The sequence below is a fragment of the Delphinus delphis genome, chromosome 8 (assembly GCF_949987515.2).
Source record: "Delphinus delphis chromosome 8, mDelDel1.2, whole genome shotgun sequence".
NCBI lineage: Eukaryota > Metazoa > Chordata > Mammalia > Artiodactyla > Delphinidae > Delphinus > Delphinus delphis.
Genome location: NC_082690.1, coordinates 59,911,109 through 59,934,613, shown reverse-complemented (window position 1 = coordinate 59,934,613; position 23,505 = coordinate 59,911,109). Strand labels below are relative to the sequence as shown.

At 55.9% G+C, this 23,505-nt stretch overlaps 1 protein-coding gene across 4 annotated transcripts in view; it reads right to left on the bottom strand.

Annotated features, from left to right (window-relative positions):
• ARAP1 (ArfGAP with RhoGAP domain, ankyrin repeat and PH domain 1) overlaps positions 1–23,505 on the bottom strand; it is a 63,416-nt gene that overhangs the window by 19,205 nt on the left and 20,706 nt on the right. The window contains exons 2-12 of one of the 4 annotated variants that reach the window (XM_060018321.1): positions 20,911–21,462; positions 9,497–9,666; positions 8,848–8,915; positions 8,119–8,249; positions 7,822–7,977; positions 7,231–7,300; positions 6,807–6,927; positions 6,198–6,400; positions 5,543–5,652; positions 2,897–3,096; positions 981–1,066 (exon numbers count right to left, since the gene is read on the bottom strand). In XM_060018321.1, the coding sequence (XP_059874304.1) occupies positions 981–1,066; positions 2,897–3,096; positions 5,543–5,652; positions 6,198–6,400; positions 6,807–6,927; positions 7,231–7,300; positions 7,822–7,977; positions 8,119–8,249; positions 8,848–8,915; positions 9,497–9,666; positions 20,911–21,419 (1,824 nt within the window). In that variant the 5' untranslated portion in view covers positions 21,420–21,462. Of the gene's footprint in view, positions 1–980; positions 1,067–2,896; positions 3,097–5,542; positions 5,653–6,197; positions 6,401–6,806; positions 6,928–7,230; positions 7,301–7,821; positions 7,978–8,118; positions 8,250–8,847; positions 8,916–9,361; positions 9,469–9,496; positions 9,667–16,524; positions 16,847–20,910; positions 21,463–23,505 lie in introns of those variants that run through there. The other 3 variants (XM_060018322.1, XM_060018323.1, XM_060018324.1) reach the window with 3 other exon arrangements.

Here is a 23,505-nt window from a genome sequence, read left to right as displayed (position 1 = left end):
CTGGGGGCCTTGCTACTTCCCCACCCAGTCCCACATCTGGAACTCTGCATTCCTGAGACTATCACAGCCGGGGGTGGGGTGGCGGGGGGTGGCGGCGAACCCTTCGGCCAACTGGGTGGACAGGGATTTTGGAAACATCTCCTGTCCCTGACATTCCTCTCTGGGCTCAGGGGAAAAGAGGTGAGGGCAGACTGTGCACAAGAGTCTGGCATTCGGGGGACTAGTTTATTCATTCTTTCATTCTGCCGATCACTCATTCCACAGCCATTTCCTGGGCCTCCCACCTTGCCTGTTTGTCAGGGCCTGCGTGGGGTGCTGGGGTCAGAGCAGAGAACAAAGAGGAAACAGTCCCAGGCGCCACTGACTCACTCTGTGACTTTGGGCAAGTCATTTTCTCTCCCTGGGCCTCAACATCCTCATCTGTAAACTGGGGGTTCTAACCCTAACTCACAGGGGATATGACGCCCAAATTACTCTGAAGTCTGCAGCTTGGCTGGGGCTGTCAGGAAGGCCATGTGTGGTCAGGCCCTGGTCCAGCCTCCTGTTGCAGGTTCTCCCCTGTAACTACCACACATATCGGTACCTGGCAACCCCAAGTACACAGGCACAAATGTACACGTGTGAGCGTCCCCCAAATGGACATACTCACACCCACTGGTGCATGAGTAGAGATAAAATGAAGTAAATATTTTAGGTTTTGCAGGACACAGTCTCTGTGGCGTATTCCTCTTGGTGTTTTTTGTTGTTGTTGTTTGTTTGTTTTTTCAAGCAACCTTTTAAAATTGTAAAAACATTCTCAGCTCACTGGCCAGTTTGCTGACTTTGCCAAAAATCAGCTTTTCCAAAATCCCACCCCCTAGATGATCCCAAAGGTCTCTTCTAGCTCCAGGGTGCTGGGGTTGGTGAGATGGGGGAGATGGGGTTGGAAGACCCAGGCAGCAGCTGAGAGGGGCAGACCCCAAACATAGCTGGTTCCCCACCTCGATGAGTGTTTCCGTCCACACCTTCCTGTCCATCTTCAGGCTCCGCACCTTGGAGATACCAGCGCCCAGGCCACGGTGCTCCCCTGTAGACAGAGGGCCAGACACGGGGTCATCTGGGCTCTCTCCTTTACATGAGCACTCCCCCCCCCCGATCCCAGTGCCCATGGGGGCAGACAGGGAGAGGCCACGGGCAGGACCCAGAGGCTAGGCCTGCAGCTCCATCTCCCACACACTCCTGCCCAGGGCACCCCAAAATTGAGCCCTGTAATTGACACCTGGGTTCCTGCAGTAGTCCCCCAGCTGGTTCCCTACAGCCATGCTTGGCCCCCTGCAGGCCACTCTCCACACAACCCAGCCAGAGTGATCTCTTTAAAATGCAAACCTCTTACTTCAAACCCCTGCTTTAGACACTCTCTTAATTCTCCCCAGAATTAGATCAAAATTCCTCACCTGCTTCTTCTCATCTCATGCCTCTCCGCCTCCCCTTCCCCCCGCAACACTCAAATTCTCCTCCCTCTTCTAATCATCCATGCTCATTCCTACCTCAGGGCCTTTGCACTCACTGTTCTTTCTGCCTGGATTCTCTTCCCCCATTTCCCCAAGGTTAGCTCCCTCCTGACATTCAGATCTCAGCTGACCTGTCACCTCCTCGGAGAGGGCTTCTCGGCAAACATGTTCTCTACCTAGCACTTGTTACTGCCTGATACTTCTACTGGTTTGTGTATGTATTTTCTGCCTCTCCCCATCAGAATGTAAGCTGCCTGAGAGAAGGAATGTTGACTGCCTGCTTTAGGGTCTAGCCTCAGTGCCTGGAACAAAGTCTGGCACACAGTGAGCGCTTAATAAATCTCTGTGAAATGAAAGGGGAGGGGGGAGTTGGGCTTGGAAGGACGCAACCTTGCTCAGCTACAGATCCCACAAGGGACCCCTGGGAGCAGGGATTGGGCTGGGGGCACCGTGAGTGCCTGGCACTGCCTGGCTCTGGCTTAGGCCTCACCTCGCTCTGCAACCTCCTACAGAGCATCTCATCCACTCTGGACACCCTCACTCCTTCCATGAGCCGATGCCTCCCTAATCTGGTCTCCAATGGAGTCATTGCTTTCCACACCCATCCCTCATAGCCCAAGGCCTCCTAGACATTTGACCTAGATGTCCCACAGCAACTTCCCAGAACTGTTGCACCCCTGGGTCCCCACCTCCAGCCACCCAAGACTGTTCCCAGTGGGGCCGAATTCCCAGCACTCGGCACAGTGCCCAGCACAGACCCTCAATAAACGCTGGTTGAATAGATGAGTGTATCTGAGGCTCCACCCTCTTTCTCTCTCATCCTCCGCGTGTGATCTGGGACTCTTCCTCCATAGATCTAAACGCCTCTCAAACGCTCACTTTCTGGGACCAGGCTCCACCTCCTCTCTCTCGTGGATCTGGCAGCAGTCTCCTTGCTCGTCTCCAGTCTCACCAGCTCTGATGCAGCGTCCACCCGTCAGCCAGAGTCGGATGCACAAATCTGACCACGTCCCTCCCGCCCCTGCCTCCCAACCCCCTCTGGATAAAACACCAGCTCCTCCCTCTGCGTGCAAAGCCCTGCCAGACCTGGCCTACTTCCGCTCTTCTGATGTGACTAGACTCCAACAGGCCTGGGCTCAAATCCAGACTCACTTCCTTGCCAGGTGACCGTGAAGGAGCCATTTCCCCTCTCTGTGCCTCGGTGTCCCCACTCATGACGTGAGAAGCTGAATCCCTGCCATGCAGGTTAATCACGGTGCGAAAGGCTTGACACAGAGGTGCAACTTCATAAACGATGCTCTCTGATACTGCCTTCGCTCCAGCCCCACCAGCCAGACAGACCACCTGCCTTCTCAGCACCTCAGCCCTGTCCTGCCCTGGTCTGGCACCCCAACCCCCCCACACACCTGCACAGCGCTTGCAGATGACAACGCAGAGGTTGATGGAGGCCCAGTCAGGCTGGGCAGCTCCACAGTCAGCACAGAATCTGTTGGGGGCCATGGCCCAGATGCGCTCAGCCACCTCCCAGGTAGACAGGGCCTCGGCAATGGCTCTCTGCATGGCCTCCAGCCACTGCTCCTTCTCCAGCTCCGATTCGGCCAAGAAGCTGGGGACACAGGAGTGGGGTAGGGGACTGGTGGGAAAGGACTCAGAGGGATTTGGGGGCAGCATGAGGTGGCACAGCACGAAGGGGGGTGAATAATGCTTTGAGAGCTGACTGTCGGAAGAGGGAGGCGCCCAGGGTCTGTGGGGAGGGTGGGCGTGGACCAAGGCAAGGACACCCCAAACCCGAGAGACGTGTGAATGAGGGCTGGGGGCGGAGGGGCCAGAGGAGGCTCTGCCCTGCCCAGGGAGTAGAAAATGCTGCTGGGAAGAAATGGTGCCCGAGCTAAGCCTTGACAGATGAGGAGGGCTTACCCAGGTGAAGAGGTAGAAGGGTGTCCTAGACAGAGGGAACAGCACGTGTGAAGTGACAGGAGGGCACACAGGGCATTCCAGGGCCTGCGGGCAGGATGGGGGTACTGGCAGAAAAGAAGCTGGGAGACAGAGAAGGCAAGCCTGTGCCATGCAGAGGAGGTCAGAGTGTACTCAGAGGACAGCAGTGAAGCCGTCGAGGGTTTCAGGGGGGTGAGGGACACAGAGATGTTTTCCCTCTCGCTCTTTCTTTTCCTGCTGCCACCAAGTCGCATGCGTGCATTCAAGATTCGGCTCCAGCACTGCCATGGCCAAGGAGGGCGCTGCTGCTGGCGATGGAATGGACGCCAGCGCTGCTCTACGAGAGGTGCCGAGACCACCCTCGCCCACAAAGCCTGAATCTTCCGAGCTGCCAAGGCCTCAGCCAGGCGCTAAGCCCGTCTCTGCGTGCTTGCGTCCAACTGGGGAGCCCACGCACGCCAGGCTGGTGGAGGCCCTTGGAGCCGAACACCAAATCAACCTGATTAAGGTCCATGACAGTAAGGATCTAGGGGAATGCGCAGGGCTCTGGAGAGCTGACAGAGAAGGAAAACTCCAGAGAAAGTGGCTGGTTACAGTTGTGTGGTAGCTAAGGAGGATGGCAAAGAATCTCAGGCCGTAGACGTCAATCAAAGATCACTACGAATCTAAGAAATGAACAAATACAAACTTGGCGTTCAACAAAAAGGAAGAAAAAGGATCCTCTGACGGTCACAGATAGGCAGCCCAAGGGTGAAGAGGCAGGCGCCAGGCCAGAGGGCCCACAGGCCTAGGGCCTGCAGGAAAGGGGCCAGACGGAGGTGAGGGAGTGATGGAGGCAAGACGGGGGCAGTGATGATGGGTTTGCACAGGGATGAGTAGGAGAGGTGGGGTCCCCGTGGGTGGAGATGGGGCCCAAGGAGGAGCAGTGAGCTGGGGAGGAATATACGGGGGAAAACGTCCACAGAACCATTAGACGTGCAGCTCTAGAGCTCAGGAGAAAGACCCTGAAGGCAGAGATCTGAGCTAAGGGCGAAGGAGATGATGCTGGAGGAGGGGTGACATCGTTTAGACTGAGCAGTCGCCGCACGCTGTATCAGATACAGCTTTACAGAGACTGCCTCACAGACGAGGAAACTGAGGCACAGAGAGGCCAAGTGATTTGCCCAGGTCATGAAGTGACCCAAGGATGGACCCCAGATGTTACAGACTGAAGCGCGTCCCCCGGAAATTCACAGGTTGAAGCCTCAAACCCCTGTGTGACTGTATCTGGAAATACGGCCATTAGGGAGGTAACTAAGGTTAAATAATGTCCTAAGAGCAGGTTTTTTTTATAAAGAGAGGAAGGGACACCAGACATCTCTCTCTCTCTCCATGTGCACAGAGGAAAGGCCGTGTGAGGACACAGTGAAGCGGCGGCCACTTACAAGCCAGGAAGAGAGACCTTGCCAGAAACTAACCCTGACAAAATCTTGACCTTGGACTTCCAGCCTCCAGAACTGTGAGAAAATAAACTTCTGTTGTTTAAGACCCTGGGTCTGTGGTATCCCGTCACGGCAGCTGAGCTGATACACAGGATTTAAACCCAGGCATGGCACAGTGCCTCAGAGGCAGTGGCTGAAGGCCTGGGAGTGGGCGAGTCCGTCCAGGTAGAAGACAGAGGACAGAGACAGACCACTGAGGGACAGCTGAGGTCAGAGGAAACCAAGATGGTAGAGTCTTGGAGGCTCAGGGAAAAGCACCCAGGATGGGCACGAGATAGGGAGTGAAGAGCAGCCTCTGATCGCAAGCAACTATTATTGACAGACAAGCACTTTTGAGGGAGCAGGGCAGGCTGGAGGGGATAGCAGGGTGAGTGGGCGGTGCAGAAAGCCCATATGGAAGCACTGTGGCAGGGAAGGGGGGACAGTGATGGACAGAGGGAGGGGGGTATAAGTGAGATTTCTTAGAAGGAAGAGATCAGAGCAGGTTAGCAAGTGAAGGTAAAGGCCCAGCAGGGTGGGTAGGGCTGGGAAGAGAGGGGAGAAATCCATCCTAGAAGAAGGGGCAGCTTCCTACATATGCAAGAAGAAAATACTGGGAGGGAGTGAGGATGCAGGTGAACAATGAGGGAGGCTCACCTGAAGATGCGGTAGGGGGTGGTGAGGTCGAAGCCGCGTCGGTCTGCTGCTTCCTTCACGTTGCCCACGCTCATGTCGATGAAGGTGATGCCGATGCCCAGGTGGTACTCCTGGCAGTAGGTGGGAAGGGGTGAGGGCAAGCCTGAGGGGTGGGGCTCAAGGCCCAGGGAAGGGGCAGAGAGGAGGGGGAGGTGGTACTTTAGGGACTAGAAAGTGCCCAGGAAGGAGATAAGGGAGGGCTCAGGAATCTGGGCATGGGTAAATGGACCTTGATCAGAGGCCATGCAGCAGTAAGTAAGAGGTGCAAGAGCCAGGGCGGTGATGGGAGGGTAATGCTCAGGGACCAGGCAGGAGAGGGGTCAGAACTAGGGGCAGGAAGCAGGGCAGGCAAAGAGCTGGGTCAGGGGAAGGGGGAAAGGGAAAGGGCGGGGCTGAGTGACCAGGTGGGCAGGGCTGAGGGACCAGGTTAGGTGAGGTGGGGGCTTGAGGGACCAGGTGGGCGGGGCTGAGGGGCTGAGGAACCAGGTGGGCGGGGTTGAGGGAACAGGTGGGCAGGGGTTGGGGCTGAAGGACCAGGTGGGTGGGGGGCAGGGCTAAGGGACTAGGTGGGCAGGGGAAACGGGAGAGGTTCGGCAGCCTGGCTGACCAGTCGCACCTCCAGATTCTTGTAAAGCTGCACTTTGTCCCCAACCACGGCCACATAGAGTTTATTCTTGAAGCCACGTAGCTCCAGGCTGCCGGCGCGGTCAGGGGGCTCTGAGCCTTGAACTCCCAACGGATGAGCACTAGACAGTCGGGCCCGAGCACGCTGCTCAGCCACCGCCTGCTGCAGGGCCTGCATCCACTCCTTCCGCTCCGCTGCAGGCACAGGGGAAGGGGCAAGCCCCAGCTCAGCCCGGTGGGGATCCCCCTAAGGGTTCCCCATTCCAGGCCCCTCAGGCAACACCTCTGCCAGAAAGCCCACCCAGCCTGGCCCACCTATCTCTAAGTTCTCTGACTTGGACAAGCTCAGGCTCCAATCCCAGCTGTGCCACTTAGGGTGGGCAAGGCGCTTGGCCTCTCTGAGCCTGCTTCTACCCTGTAAATGGGGATGTGTGGTTCTGAGGACTCAGCACAAAGCTGGACAGAGGGGGCCCTCCCCTCCCCCACCTCACAGAGGGTTGACTCCTCTCTCGGTTTGATGTGGGGGGAGCAGATGTGCCCTGGTTCTCCTCCCTCACTTCTCAAGCCAAACTGCCAGTCTTCCTCCTGCCCCCCTCCCTACCATCACTCTCCGCCCGGAAGGCAAAGGTCCGGTTGTTCGTGATCACTTCAAACTTTTGGTCCCCAATAGCAGCCACTCGGGAGATGCAGGACACAGGGACAAAGCGCTTTGAGTAGGCATCCTGGGGGAGAGAGAGGAGCCGACTGTGGGGTGAGGCCCACAGAGGCCCAGCCCCTCCTTGACTCCCTCAACCTCTGTTGAAATGAAGGTTGCAGCCCCACCTCCCACAGGTGGTGACAGCCCCTACACCAACCCTGGCCAAGGCCAAGGCTGGCCAATGGGCCAGGAGGACACAGTTCAAGGAGTCACACTACAGCTCTGGTGAGGACTCATCTAGGGACGGACTCCACCTGGGTCCAGTGTTGGGGTTCAACCCAAGACCAGGCTGAAGCAGGGTCATATCACGGACTAACATGGGCCTCACCTTGTTACTATCAAAGTATCGTAGGTGATCGGTATCCAGTCTCACCCATCGCTTCTGATAGATATAAGATCTGGAGAGGCAGAGGCAGAGGGACAACAGAGCAAAGGACTGGGAATTAGGGAGAGGCTCCGGGATCACCCTAGCCCCCTCTGGAAGCCACATACAAAGTTAGGAACAGCCAGGTCCAAGGGAGGAAGGATCCCAAGTGGTCACTGAGAAGATGAACTTTTACCTACAGCAAGAGTGATTGATGTCAGACTCCAAGTAGGACTTCCCAGTTTCGGGATTTTTTTTTTTTTTTTTTTTGGCTGCTCTGTGCAGCATGAGGGATCTTAGTTCCCCAACTAGGGATCAAACCCGTGCCCCCTGCATTGGGAGCGCAGTCTTAACCACTGGACCGCCAGAGAAAGGACTTCTCAGTGTTAAGGGTAATAAAGCATAGGTCTGGTGGGGATGATCGGCAGTTACAGTCTGCCTGGAGGGAGACCTGCTCCAATAACCCTGTCCCCTCTGGTTTTCTGATCCGCGATACCAGTATACTAGAGCCCACACCATGCAGAGCACCAGTAGGACCCACCAGGCTTCACTCACCCTTGCGGTGGGTTCTTGTCCAGCCAGCCAGCCTTGATGACAGGTGGGCTGGGAGTGGGGCCCACAGGCAGCCCGTCCATGGGGTGCGGTCGGGGATCAGGAATCAGGAGGCTGCTGGGCAAGGATGAGCTCAGGCTGCTAGTGTGCCATCCACCACTGGGGGGAGAAGAGAGGGAGTGAGGAGGCCAGAGTGGGGGCTCCCATGGGGTGGGGGCGGAGGACACGGAGAGGCTGGGCCGGGCTTGGGGAAGGAGGATAGCTGGGTGGGAGAACCACCCGAGAGAAGAGGACACTTACTTGGGGATGTCCTCGTAGGCGTGGCCATCCTCAGCTTCATCCCCTTGGTCGTCCCCGGACAGCTCCTCCCCCTCGCTCAGCAGACTGGCCACACGCACGGCCCGCGGGACTTGGCTCACTGGGGGGTCCTCCTGTTCCCCAGACCCGCTCAGTGTCATGCTCCCCTCCAAGCCCCAGATCACACCCAACTAGGGGCTGCCACATCCCCCTCTGTCCACTCCATCCTGGACCCACACAACTGCACATTTACTTCTCTTTCCTCACACTCCTCTCCTCCCCAGCCCCCAGCAGTCTGCACAGGGACCCAGGGAGACGGGGTCACAGGTACAGAGAAAACCAGTGCAGGCACGGGCCCAGGTGAGAGACAAAGACAGAAAGATAAAGGGATAGAGAAAAAGACACATGGATGGAACGTTAAGGCACTCAGAGAGAGGGTGACACGGGGACACAAAGTGAAACAGAGACAGAGGGACACCCCAAGACAGATGTGCTCCAAACACCAAGAGAGAGAAGGGGCCACACAGCCATCCAGATGCAGCTGAAGACTGGATCCACAAACCAGAGCCCCCAGACCCCCACAGAGCAAGACAGTGAAGGGGAAGGGAACTCTCCAGGGAGCCGGCTACCTACTCTCTATCTGGTGGTCCCCAGGGTCTGAAAGGCACCTGGGTAGCCTGCCCTCCACACTGACAGGCAGACAGCCCAAACCCTAACCACTGCCTGACCCACCTTCTTGGTCATCACGGCAGCTGGGGCCCTCGGCCCCTCCTCTGGGAGCTCATCGTAGTCAGGGTCATCTGGGGAGATAGAGGGGAGGGGGAGACTCAAAGGCAAAGAAGCCTGGCCTCCCCCAGCCTAAGAAAGACCCTGCCCCACCCTGGCTTGGCTTGCAAAAAAAGGCACAAAGGACAGGAAGTGCTATTTATATTCTCGGGGCTTCACAGGACAGCACTAGGGGGCGGCCAAAGGAGAGGCCGGGCCACCACAGGGAGGTCTGACTGGGCAGCAAGCTTGGGGGTCAGGGTAGGGACTGTCTTAAAAAGGCTAAAAAAAAGCAACACGAATCGAGACAAGAAAAAGTGGACAATCCAAGGAAAAGCAAACTGCCCATGACCATGGAAAACAGTCCCAGACTTTAAACCACGGGCAAACCAAGAAGTCTGCCATCTGCCCACACCTAACAGTCAGTAGGTCAGAGAGCTGGGTGCTGTCTCCATTCTAAGGATGAAGGGAAGATGCTCACCTGTCCAGGGCCACAGAGTGGGTCGGTGGCAGGGCCCAACAGAACGGGGGAGCACGATCCTTACGCCCTTGCAGACTCTCCAGCCCTGATCCCAGGCCACCCACCCAGAGCCCCATGCTTCGCTACGGCACTCACCAAACTCTGGGAGCACGCAGAGAGGCTTCGGGGGAATCTCTGGGGGGCTGGGAGGTGGAGATGGGGGCTGGGGAGGCCCCCGGGGGAAGATGGCCGGGGGCTCCTCAGGCTCTGGCTGGGGAGGGAATGATGGTGGCGGTGACAGTAACTCTTCTTCCTTGGCAGGAAGGCTGGGAACAGACCAAAAGTTGGGCATCAAGTTCAGTGCGGCTGAGTCACTGCGCCAGCGACACTGCGACAGAACCAGGACTCAAACCCACTGCGCCCCCCAGCTCACATGAGCAGCTGCGCAACTCATTCATTCCACACACTCAGACAGAGCCCTCCTTGCCTCCCTCCCCTGCCCCAAACCCTCCAAGCTCTCCAGAGCAGGCACCTTCTTTGGCTTCATGAGCTGGCCCTGCCTTGCTGGGACAGGGTCACCTGTCCCCAAAGTGCTAAGTTTTAGCCACATGTACCCACTGGATCTCCACTCTAAAAGAGAGATGAAGACCAGAAAGGGGTGGGGGGTGGTGTGCATCCTAGCCTGGGAGTCAGGGAAGGCTGGACCTGAGCTTTTATTTATTTATATTTTATTTATTTATTTATTTTTATTTTTGGCTGCATTAGGTCTTTGTTGCTGCGCATGGGCTTTCTCTAGTTGTGGCGAGCGGGGGCTACCCTTAGTTGCAGTGCGCGGGCTTCTCGTTGCAGTGGCTGATTGTTGCGGAGCACGGGCTCTAGGCGCACAGGCTTCAGTAGTTGTGGCACGCAGGCTCAGTAGCTGTGGCTCGCGGCCTCTAGAGCACAGGCTCAGTAGTTGTGGCACACAGGCTTAGTTGCTCCACGGCATGTGGGATGTTCCCGGACCAGCGACCGAACCCGTGTCCCCTGCATTGGCAGGCGGATTCTTAACCACTGTGCCACCAGGGAAGTCCCTGGACCTGAGATTTTAAGGATAAGAAGGTGTCTGCTGGAGAATGGATGGCGCAGGACTGAAATGGGCATCAAGGCCAAGGGCACAGACCAGAGCCTTAGAAACCAAGTCCTGAGGCCATAAGCCGTGGGTCTCTGGATCAAGACCATCTTCTCTCGTCTTGAATATTCACCATCCCCCAGGACCCCTCAAACTCACCTGAACCCACCACACTTCTCATCTCTGCTATCACTCCCCCCAGAAGCCTTCTCTGACTCCAAGGCCGGGTTCAAGGTGCCTGAACTCCCACAGCCACAGTGCTCCTGTCTGTCTGTCTCAGCACAGATCGCACTGCTTCCTGCAGGCTGAGTGTCTCCAAAGGACATCAGAGACGTGGGTTTCAACCTCGCCTCAGTCTCAGTTCCTGTCTGTCCTGGGGCAAGCACCTAGCCTTTCTGAGCCTCGGTTTCCTCATCTGTAAAATAAGGACTACAAAACTGTTGTGGCAGGGTGGCTGGAGGATTAACCATGACAAGGCGTGTCGTGCATCAGCACACAGGATGCACAGAGACCACCAGCCGGAACAGGTGCCTGAGCTCTAGAAGCCTGGCCCCAACTGCTGTCTCTGCCAGCATGCAGCAGGGGCTGAGGAAGAGCATCGGAGCGGGCGGGCAACTTTCTTCCCTGGTGATCTCAGCCTGGTCCACTGCCCCAGTGTTCCTGGCAGTGGCTGACAGTGTGTGACCGCCGAGAAGGCAAGGAAGGGCTGGGGCATGACCATGATGCCGGGCCTTTGCTCCTGCTGCTGCCTCCTGCAGGAATACCTTGCTCCCTGGTCTCTGATCAGAGAACATCTACTCATTCTTTAACTTCTTTCTCAAGTGCCCCTTCTCTGAAAGTTTTTCCTGACCCCTCCTTCCTGCTCCTCCAGGCCCTGCCCATGTTCCCCTCTGATATGAGCTTTAGATGAATTATTCCAAGTAACTTTTGCTTTTTACTACCTCCCCCCTTTGTGCCAGGTACTGTGCTAGCGTCTAAGCCAGGACCTGAACCCCGAGTCCACAGTCTGGGTGCTTCTTAGGACACCTGGCTGCTTCCACATCACCCTGCTCCCTATCTCCTTCCTCTCCAAGGGTAAAGAACGAACAAAAAAACTCTTTCCCCCTAGAAACCTGCTAAAAGGGGTATGTCAGCCATGCTCTGAGGCAACAGTGCCTTTGGCAAAAGTGGCCTGAGTGTGGAACTGCACCTAGACTAAGGAGAAACTGTAAGTGGTCTCTTGACCTGGGGGAGAAGTCGGAGCTTTGGACTTCCCAGAGTGTGATGGCTCATAACCGGGCACAGCCTGTGCAGGGACCTGAAACCACACTTGTGCGGTTGTTACAAGACATATTGGCCCCTTGGGGCAAGAGTTCTCTAAGCCAGGGTGGCGCCCACACCTGTTGGCTGTGAGTCTCATCCCTCATCCCTGAGCTGCCCCCTGGAGGACCACAGAGAACAGCTCCTGGACAGATGTGTGGACAGTGGCACTGACTGCCACAAGGACCCCGCAGCAGAGGAAGACCTGCTGCTGTCCTGGTGGCCAGTTATTCCCTCTCTACATGCTTTTCAGGGAATCTGATGCCAAGTGGGCCTAGGGTAGGGGTTTAGCTGGACCTATGAAGACCCGCTGATGGACACTGTACTAGGCTGTCTCCTCGACTTGACCCTGAGTCTCTTTAGGGCAGGGGCAGCCTTGGACTTGACTCTTTATCCCCATAGTCCACCCATAGGGCCTGGCTGAGTGAGCAACAAGAGCATGTTGGATGGGTGGGTGGGGGGTGGATGGGTAGGTGGATAGGCTGGCGGACAGGGTGGGGAGAGAAGCAAATGAAAGGCTGAGTGAGTACACACGGGCCCAAGGGCATGACCTGCGGTGTCGGCCCCCCAGCTAGTCAAGTACAATGTCCTTGGAGACCACACAGTCTCCCAGACTCCAAGAGGAAGGGGCCCTTGGGGGCCCAGTCTGTGATCAGCTGACAACAGAGCTCTAAGCTGTTGGACCAGGACCAGTCAGACTGGCTCAGAGCAGGGGGGACAGACAGGCTCTGCCCTTCCAATACCAAGCAGCCTGAGTGGGCCTGCCTCCCCACCTCCCCCAGGACTGAGGGCCAGTGCTGAGGCAAAGGTGATGGCAACAGAGTATCCTCGGAGCCCAAGCGGCATCAGTCCTCCCATCTCTGGCCCCCAGTCCTCCCCCATCACTGCCTGATCTTATGAGAGGGTCCTGCCCTTCCTGAGGCCTGGCTCCCCAGCATGTGGGCTCCCTAAGACAAGTGCCACACCCATCTTCTTCACTACTGTATGCCCAGCACTCAGCAGGGATGAATAAATAAATGAAGACCTGGATTAATTAATTCTTATTAATTATGTGTGTGTGTGTGTTTTCCCAGCTGTCTTCTAGGTGCTTTAGGTGATTCATTCATTCAGTAACGTATGGCTATTGCTATTCCCACTTTACAGATGAGGAAACGGAGGCACAGAGAGACGAAGTTAATTTGTCCTTGGTCCCACAGCTGGGATTTGCACCCAGGAAATCCAGCACCACAGCTGAAAGCTCAACCACCAGTGGCAAATGAGGAGGCCACAGCCAGGATCTGAGGGCTTCTCTGAGGCCCGTCTCCTCACACTGGCACCCAACTCAGGATCCAGGAAGCTCTAGGGTTGATGTTCCATCCAAAAGGAAACGTGATCACAGCTCTGATGGCTGTGTTACCACGGTAAGAAAGGAGAGGGGAACAGACACTAAGGGCTCCTCTCCCAGCAAAGCCTTTGCAGGAAGAGGGCTATGTGCCAAGAAGGTGGGAGAAAGAGGCCCCATGGGCCTCCCGACCTCATAATAGACACCTCCTCCAGGAAGCCTCCAAGCTGACCCCCCGCCTGCCTACCATAGGGGACCAGGGTCATGCTGAGTCAGAGCCAGGCCCAGGAAAGGAGAAGTGGTATCAGGAAGGCACGGATGTGGGAAAATCCCAGGGGAAGGGGCAGTGCCCACAGAATGATCCTAACCCAGCCAGAGTCCTGGCCACTCAGTGCCTGCACCCCTTAGAGCAGGCCCAGCTCCAGTCTGCGGCTAAGGTCCAGCTGGGATGTTCCCCACTGATCTCTGACCCCACAAGACCAGTAGATCAGTCCCAAACCTGAGCAGGGGCTCAGTGGTCCCTCCTATGAGCCTTCGCTCACACCACTTCCTCCTGCCTGCATCTCCCTGCCCTCTCCTTACATCTCAGTCCATGGAAAGCCTATCTGTACCTCAAAATACGGCTCATTGGGCCTCTTCTAGGTAGCCTCCAAGATGCCCACACAGAGCTGCTCACCCCCTGCCCCTCATTCCTGGCTCCTCTGCTCCTTAAGGCCCTTTCTCCTCTATCCAAGTGACATATGGATCTGGGCACTCCTGGGCAGGCCCACTCCAGCCTGGGCCCTCAGCCTAAGAAGGTTTGTTTTATTGGTTTAGGGCAAATACACACAGCCAACCTTGTATCTGTGGGTTGAGGGATATATGAGGGTCCCGAGCCAGAACGGGTAAGAGCAGAGTGACCATATAATTAATCATATAAACCAGAACATTTCTGACAGTTAAAAGAGGCCCTATTAATAACTATGTCAGGGCAACAGATGTAAGCAGGCCTGTCCTGGATGAAATGAGATTTGTGGTCACTGTAGGTAAGAGACAGAGCTTTGCAGCCAGGTGGGTCTGGGCTTGCATCCCAGCTAGACCTCACATCAGGTTGTGTCCTTACAAAGCAGGTCACTTTACCTCTGAGCCTCAGGTTCCTCTCTGGTCTGCTTCCAGGCTCACTGATAATTCAGTAAGGAGAGCCAACTGCCACATGTCACCAGCACAACTTTCTCACCCTGCCTGTGGCTGAAGGAGGCTCAGGCCCCACAGGATGGGCCAGGAACCTGTCCCACAGCCCTCTCCTCCAGGGTGGCCCCTGGTTCTCCCTTCACTCCTTTCTATTTATGTCAAACACCATAAGGGTAGATGGGCAGGGCTGCAGAGTGGGGCAGCCTGAATGTCTCAGGCTGGCCTTGAACTGATCCACTCTTACATTCCAGCCATCCTTGACTGAGCTGCGTTCCATAAATGCATACTTCCAGGCTTTTGCATATGTTGTTCCTTCCACCTGGAACGCAACTCCATCTGGCCGTCTGCTACTTCTCCTTCCAAAGGTGCAAATCATACATCTTCCCCCTCCACTTTGCGCCTCCCTTCATGCCCCAGGGGCCTTCTGAGGCGTCTCCAGTCCCCACACTTCTGAGCACTCAGTATAGTTGTATCTGTCAATGTTTCCTTCACTGAACTGACCTCAGAGGACCAAGGACTCAGGCCTATACCCTGTCCTGGAATCAGGACTTTCCCCCTACAGGGTCACACAGGCCTTGGAGGGACCCAGCCCAAACCCAGCTCCTGGATTTTCACCAGCAGGGCGAAGAGGTGGGATCAGACTCTGATTTGGACACATCTGCCTCCTCTTCTGACCTCCTTGTCCCACAGGGGCAATCTTTCCCAACTGCCCACTTCCTCATCCTACTTGGGGCCCAGGCCTCAGTCAGCCCTAGGTTTCTTTCTTCCTCCGTGGCTGCCCTCGTCCTTCCTTCTCCATCATGAGGCCCAAGGGTCAGCCCCTCTAGCGCTTTCCGGGCTCTGTCCTACTTACTTCTGCCCAAGCCACAGCAGAGAAGCCCTTCTTGGGGTCTCACTTGCTTAGACGTGATGTCTGCGGTATGCCTCTCAGCTTTTGCATATGCTGTGAGTCCCCTCAGGCCAATCCCTCTCCATGCCACAGCGTCACCCAACACAGAGGGGGCTTCCTGGACTGTGTTCTGAATGAATGAATGACCATCGCCCCACTCACATACTGATTACTGGAGGTCAGCAGCTCTCCATCCCTCCATACAGCAGTGCCCCACGGACCTGGCATCCACCCTCAAAACCAAGGTTTCACCCAGCTCTTTGTACTTCACCCTGGAACAATATAGCAGCTATCATTTGCTAAGTACCCCCTATGTGCCAGACATCCTGCTGGGAGTCTTTTTTTGTTGATTCCTCGACTCCCCTGTGCTCAGGACACACCTCCTTCACCAGGAAGTCTACCCAAACTGCTCCCTCCTCTAAGCTCACACAGTTGGGAGTCTTGCTGTCATGGGCAGGAAAGGGCTGAGGCCCAGGTCTCCCATGGCAGCTCTTCCTGCTTCCCAGGCCTGACCCTGTGCTGGCTTGTGAAGGCAGTGGGGGGAGGAAGTTCACCCTTCAGGTGGCTCACAACTGTACTAGCCCCTCTCCCCCATCCCAGGGCTGGCCTGGCTGGAGGAGAAGGTGCAGGTGTCTGCTGGGCCCTATGGAAAGATGAGCCAAGGGCGCAGGGCAGAGCCAGGTACACAGACAGGACCTGGTTAGAGGAATCTCTATGTCCCTAGTGGCCCAAGCACAGGGTTATTGAGCTCATTAGGGACCACAGCAATTGGGGGGAGCCCCCCAATGACACAGGCACCCCCACCACACCACCAGCCCTGGAAGGAGGGATAGGAAGTCGCCAGCTAAGTGCCAGCCCTTGACAGGCCTTCCTATCACCTGGACTGCGGGGAGGGCAAGGGGGCTCTGGTAGGAGCTGCCCAGAGCCACAGCACCCTTGAATTTGACCCTGAGAGAAGTCACCTAAGCCTCTGGAGGCAATCCTCAGTGGGGTGCAGGGAGCCAGAACCGAGATCAGCACCAGATCCCTGAGGGGCAGAGACCCCACAGAGGAGCAGTCTGTGAAGCCCAGGAAACAGGCCCCGGGGGGCTCCGAGTGGACCCGGGAGAGAGGTTTATGGGGAGATGGAGACCTGGAAAGCCCAGGGCAGAGAGGGCGAAGAGAGAGGGGAGAAAAGGAAAGGGCAGGAGAAAAACAGAAAATGTAGACAAAGTGAAAGAAGACAGAAAATTCTGAGAGTAAAAAAGGGAGGGGGAGGAGACCAGCACAGAAAACCCAGCAGGCGGAGAGGTGGCAGACAGACAGACAGGGATTCCTGCCCTCCCAGGCCCGCCAGAGGAGCCTCCCCACCTTCCCTTGGCCGACAGCCCAGCCCACAGCGGCCCCTCGCTCACCCTCTGACGCCCTCTGGGTCCGGGGCCCGAGGACTCCTGTGGCTCTGGTCAGCCGGGCCCAGCGTGTGCAGCCTGTGTCCGACCTGGGCTGGTCTCACAGACAGGCCGGCCCCACTCCCTGCGTATGTCTGAGGCCGCGTCTGGGTCCAGGCATGGCTCTGTGCACCCGTGATTTGCGTCTTGAGTGTCTGTGATCACTTGTCTGAGTGTGTGTTCCTGTGTGTAACTGTGGGTCTGTCTGGGAGAGTGAGTGTGTGTACGTGTACGTGTGTGTCTGTGTCTGAATCCAGCTCTGGTCTCCTCTAGCTTCCTGCTCTCCGCCTCACCCCACCCCCCTGCAGCCCTGGCCAACACACACACTTCCTGAAAACACGGACTGAGACAGAGAGAAAAGTCACCCAGAATCCCCCGGGACAGACACTTCCTGTCCGCCCCCAGGCTGCCCCCCCACCCAGCTGGAGTGAGTGGACAAGCCACCCCAGTGCCATCTAGCAGGACCTTACAGAGTGAACACCCAGAAGGCCCTGGTCCTGGCTGGCCCCTCCCCACGCCCACAAGGAGGCCCAGAGAAGCTGGGAAAGAGGCTCTCCGAAGGGAGCAAGTTCTGCCCTGGCAACAAGTGATCAGCCTTCAGGAAGACCAGGGATTGGCTGGGCTGCAGGGTGGTCGAGGGCACAGGTGGGAGGCCTTGCAGTGTGACTCTAGCTGGTAGCTGTCCCGTCTGGACAAATACTCCCTCTTCCCAAGGTATCTCCAGACATCCAGGTGTCAGAGGAGGAAACAGAGGCCCAGAGCAGCCTAGGAGGGGCTCTGCAGGGTGACCCTGGAACCCTGGATCAGGAATGACCTCTCTGCCACGCTCAGGGAAGCAGGCTCAGAGCGTTCACATCTATGAGACTTAAAGCTGAGTAGACAGTCCCAGGCCAGGAGGCAGGGTTTGAACATCAGCTTCCCCTGAGCTGGGCTGTGTGACTTTGAACAAGTTTCTCAGCATCTCTGGACTTAGCTAGTTCCCTATGACAGGCTTAAGTGATGGTGGGTGTGCAAACCCTTTGAGGGTGCAATGGGGTCCTCCCAGGCCAGGAAGAATAATGAACCTGGTTCTGAGAGTCCTGACCCAGTTGGTGCAGAGGGGAGAGGACCCCATCCCTGCTCCTTTTCTGCCTGCCTCCCTTGAAGTCTCTCCCTTTCTAAGAGGCCTGGGGTGACAGAGATTGGGTAGGGGGAAGGGATTTGGGGTGTCCTGTAACCCTACTGTCCAGGGTCCACTAGGGGTGAGTCTGCGCGGGCAGCACATGTGCTCAGCGCCTGGCAGTACAGAAGCTCATGCAGGCCTCATCTATTTACTAACACAGCAAACACTTGCTGAGTGCCTGCTAGGCACCTGGCACTGTTTCAGATGTTGGGGATTCAGTCGTAGATGAAACTGACGAGCATCTGAGCACGAATGGAACTGACATTCTAGGGGGCTCAGCCTCTTGGCAGCACGTGCAAACACAGCACGAGCACACACTGGCTCACACCTGACAGTACACAAATAACACACATGCCAATTCACCACCCACATCACACGCACTCACCAATACACTCACGCTGTTGGAGTCCCCACAATACCAGTACGCATGGGCACGTGTAGGCGTGCACACAGGCCTTGATAAATTTGCACACACTACAGCAAGTCACCACTGAAACTGTATGGTGCATAATACAGTTTCAAATCCCCACCTGTGTGCATATGTTAGGATCATACATCGCCTCCCTTAGGACATGTGCGGATGCAAAAATACAGACACACTACTATCCTGACAGACACACGCCTAGGGGTGCACACACACAAACTGACCAGGCATGCCCTCATGTGGAGTCACTAGATCCCAGATTCTGCTGGGGAGCCCAGTGATGGACCGGAACCAGGCAAAAATGCTCCCTCAGTCACCACCTGATCTGGTGTAAGAGGCCCTATGATTGAGAGGGTGAGACCCTCATCACTAGAGGGTGCAGGCAAGGACAGGAAGGCCACATCAGGAAGCGGGGACTCCTGCAAGGGGGGCAGGAGCAGGCCAGGCTGAGCAGTCTTGCACTGTGCACCACGGAGCCTGGAGTCATAGAAAGGGGCTATGAGGGGACAGGGTAGCCAGTCAGGCTGAATCCTCGCCCCAAACCTGCCCAGCCTTCACCTGTTACACATATGTGAGGCTCTGTCCGCCCTTAGTTTTTCTCCCTCTGGGCTTTAAAGACTTTGTACACCTTGCGAGCCCAGGATGCTAGGACTGCAGATGCCCACAATTCCAAGTGTCAAAGACCCCAGGACACAGGAAGCCAGGCTTGGCAGCTCACCTGCCACTCTGCCCTAAGGAGCAGCCCCAAATTGCAAGGAATAATTGCCTACAAGTTCTGTGAGCACGGAATGAATTTTGGGTCCTCTAGCTACAAGGGGCCGGACTCCTGACCACGGGAGTCTGGCCTCTCCCAGACGTTGGCTAAGTTCAGCCTGAGGATCTGAGAGTGGGGCCTGGTACCCTGGGGTGAAGGTAGGACCCTTGCTCTACCCAGAAAGTCTTCTGAATTCAGATGTCAGTACTAGGAGGGCCATGGAGGGCCAAGGAGGACACCTGATAGGGAAACAGGCCCAGAGGGGCAGCTCCTAATCAGAGTCATGGAGCCAGCTGGACCTGCTCAGGTATCCTGCCTTCTAGGCAGGAACCCAGGCCTCCACTCCTCGACTGGGGTTTTTGCCTCCTCAGCCTTCGTGAACTTCCTATGGACAGGGCCCTGCCTCCTGCCCTTGTTCACCCACTCCCAACCCCCAGAGACAAGCAAACAGACAGACAGACACACACTCCATCCTAACGATGGAGTTAAAGAAAAGAGAAATTACTCCTACATGCAAGAAAGTGGCCACTAGAGGGTGCAGTGGCACCAGGAAACTCCAGTTCGGTCTATAAGCCAGGCTCCCGGGGGACCCCAGTGGTGCTCCCAGTTGTGTGAACCCGGGAAAGGCACAATAAACTTTTTGTGCTTTCACCCGTCAAATCTCAAAACACCACAGCCCTGGCTTGGCTTTGAAGGCCCCTTTACTTTATGCCCCTCTCTGGGTGAGGAAAACCTCCCAGACCCTCCCCACGGGGGCTCCCCTAGCATATACTTGGCATGGATCCAGCCAGTGGCGCCCTCCCTTCTCTGAGCCTTAGTTTCTCTGCTTGAAAACAGGACACAAATGCCCCAGAGCACTTGAGCAGGGATCAAACGAGAGCATGTGAGCAAAGCACCCAGCACAGTGCCCAACAGTAACACGGACCAGGAGACCTCTCTCTGCATATCTCTTCCTCCTCCAAGAAGCCTTCCCAGATTAGGATGACTTGGCCAAGTGCTGCAATAAAGCTCCATTACACCCCACATATCCAGCCATACTTGGGGATGCTCCTCCAAGCTGGGCACCCCAGCAAATGGCAGGAAGGGAGGGCATATGTAAAGGAGGTTAAATGGCGTGTCCACAGAATTAGGAGGAAACTCAAGAAAACAAGGAGTACCAGGAGCTAGGAGGGGAGAAAACAGTTCTGGGGAGGAGGGAGGGTGAGTAGGATGTGGCCTGAGAAGTGTCTCCAGGATCGGGTGACATGTGGCAGGAGCAGTGTGAAAGGGGAAGACGGGAGCACCCGCGCCAGGCCCAGGGCAGTTGCTGCGTCCCCCAGGACGAGTTCTTCATTCTAGACTTCCCATTTCCTCCACATACTACCTCCTGACTTGAGAAATGCACTCTGGTCTCCCAGTATCCCACACTCACCAGGCCCCAAACTGAACTCCAGACTTCCTCCCAAGCTCCCTCCTGTGGCCAGGTCCCAGATCAGGAACTGCACCACCATCTACCCAAGATGGGAACCTGGACGCCATGAGCCTCCTCTCTCCCTCTCTGCTCATGCCCAGGCCGTCCCCAAGTCCTGTCCACGCTAGGGCCGACCTCTCCAATATGCCTACTTCTCTCCAGTCTCACTAGCACAGCCTGAGCGGGGGCCTCCCACCTGGCCTTGCGCCCTCTCATTGGTCTCCCAGCCTCCTCCCCCATCAACCTTAGCAGCAGCCGGGGTCATCCTTTCCGTACTCAGCTTTCATCTGATCGCTCCGCTTAAAACCTCTCTGGGCTCCCTGCCTGGCCTTCACAGCATGTCCCACCAGCGCCATCCACGAACCTACCCTCGCTCACACAACAGCTCAGCCACACTGTCTGCTCAGAGCACCCGTGGACGGTGCTTCCCACCTCTGAGCTTTGCACATGCTATTCCCTCCACCAAGGTGCCTTTCTTACCCTAGTGGCAAAGGCCACAGACTCCCCCACAACCCTCTAGATCCTCTGCCCATGTTCCTCCATTCTGGACAGCATCCACTCACCTCACCAGCAGGCGGGGGGGCCCAGTGCGAGGGGGCACAGGCGGAACGCTGAGCTCTGTCAAATGCCGCTTGGCAGGCAGCGGGGGCAGCACAGGGTCTGGGGCAGACGTGGATGGGGGGGAGAAGCAGGTGGGTGGAAGGCAGTTCCTCCGGGGCGGGATGGGTGGGGCAGTGGGTAGCCCCTCATCCTCTCCAGCCATGGGCAGTGGCTCCGGTGGAGTGGTGGGCACAGGTGGTGAGCGGAAGACATGACGCTTCATGGGCACGGGCCGTGGGGTGAGGCGGGGTGCAGGGGCTGGGGGCGTGTGGGCACGGAGCAGGCCAGCCAGGATGCGGCGGCGGTGGCCGGGGAGCAGCATGCCCATGTCCACCAGGCGGGCATCACTGAGGCCTTGGCACTCTGTGGCCCACACCAGTCCGTGCTGCTCAAAGAGCCTCGTGTACTGCTCCAGGTGCAGTGCCCGCAGCCACTCGGCCACCGATAGGGCCCCATCCCCGGCCTCTGCCATTGTTCCTGTCAGCAGAAGCCAGCCAGCAGGACTCTGTCCAGACCTGGAAGAGATACATGGGCACAGGTCAGAGGCATGGTTGCCCAGGTATACGTCCCCAGTCAACAAGTCTCTGTGGCTTTCCCACGCCATGGGTAAGCTCTGTATTTAAGCCCTCTCCCCTGTGTCCCATGTGCCAGGCAAGGCCAGGTACTGCCTGGTCCCTGAACACGCAGGCTTCTCCCACTGCCTGAAACCTGACACCCCACCCCTGTGGCCTCCTAGCATCCAGCTCCTCTAGGAAGCCCTCCAGGGCCTTCAGAGTTGGTACTACCCGAACCCCCATCCACAGCCTTGGCCACTGCTGTGGCTACGTCTGCACACACATTCCCTCCCGCCCGCTGCAAGACCCAGGCAAGGACCCAGTTCCTTCTGAGGTGCCAGTTTCCAGCTGAGGGCCAGGCCCAGGGGTTAGCAAGTACAGGTGGGATTGAGGGATACCACTGCTGGTTCCCCTGCAGGCCCAGTCTGTGGGTGGAGCCTTACCCCCACCTCCATGCCCCTGGAGGAAGCAGAATACTCCAGGAGATGAGGCAACCCAGCATCACACAGCCTCTGGGGTCCTGGTCCTGTGAGTGAGCAACCACCCTCCCCCCCAAGGAGGGACAGGGGGAAATGTATAGGAAAGGCCATTCATTCATTTGATAGCCTTGCGCTAGGCAATGGGGACTAAGGTCCCCTACCAATACTCAAGAACTCCTGAACTGGCAAGAGTCAAGGAACAGATGATGCAAAGCAGTGATTAACAGATCAAAAGAAAAAAGTTATCTGTTCATCTCCACAGACACTAAAGAGGCATATGATAAAACTCAATATCCAGCATACTTAAACAAAAATTGCAGTATCGGTAAAATAGAAATGGATCAACACTTCCTTAAAATAAAAACCAGCACTTTGCTTGATGGAAAAACAGTAGAAAAACTTCCATCATCATAAAAATTCTAGACAACAAAAATATATCATTGGTATAAAAACTGGGAAAGAAGAGTTAATCTATTACTTAACAATAATACGAGTTTGGAGTTGGAAAACCCGAGAAGCTCAGCTGAGAAACTATTACAAACAATAAAAGAATTTAGTAAGATAGCTGGGTTCAAAATTAATATAACAGAATTGATATTTATAAGCAATGACCAGGTAGAAACCAGGATGACAGACCTCATTTATAATAGCATCACAAAATAAAAACCACCAAGAATAAACTTAGTAAGAAATGTGCACGATCGGGCTTCCCTGGCGGTGCAGTGGTTAAGAATCCACCTGCCAATGCAGGGGACGTGGGTTCGAGCCCTGGTCCAGGAAGATCCCACATGCCGCGGAGCAACTAAGCCCATGCGCCACAACTACTGAGCCTGCGCTCTAGAGCCCACGAGCCACAACTGCTGGGCCCACGCGCCACAACTACTGAAGCCCGTGCGCCTAGAGCCTGTGCTCCACAAGAGAAGCAAGAGAAGCTCCATGACGAGAAGCCTGTGCACCACAACAAAGAGAAGTCCCTGCTCACAGCAACTAGAGAAAGCCCGTGTGCAGCAACAAAGACCCAATGCAGCCAAAAATAAATAAATAAATAAAGTTTAAAAAAAAAAAAAAAGAAAGAAATGTGCAGGATTTATAGCGAGAAAAATGTGCAGTGTTATTAACAGGCAAAAAGGAGAGCTGGACAGATAGAAAGACATGATATTCTCCTGGATAGAGAATATCATAAAGATATTAATTCTCAGTTAATTTATAAATATGCACTATCCTGCTAAGCACACACACAGAACTGGGGGGGCGGGGGGGCGGGCGGTGGCTAGACAAGTTTATTTGAAAGTTCATGTGGAAAAACAAACAAGCAGGAAGAGCCAGGAAAATTCTGGAAGTGAGGGAGTGGGACAAAGGAAGGGTAAAGAGTGAGAATCAGCCTCACCACATATTAAAACATAAAACCATGGCAATTAAAACAGTACAGGTTACCAGCACTTGAACAGACAGATCAATTAAACAGAACAGAAAGTTCAAAAATAGACCCAAATAAATCTAAGAATTTAGTATACAACAAAAGTAA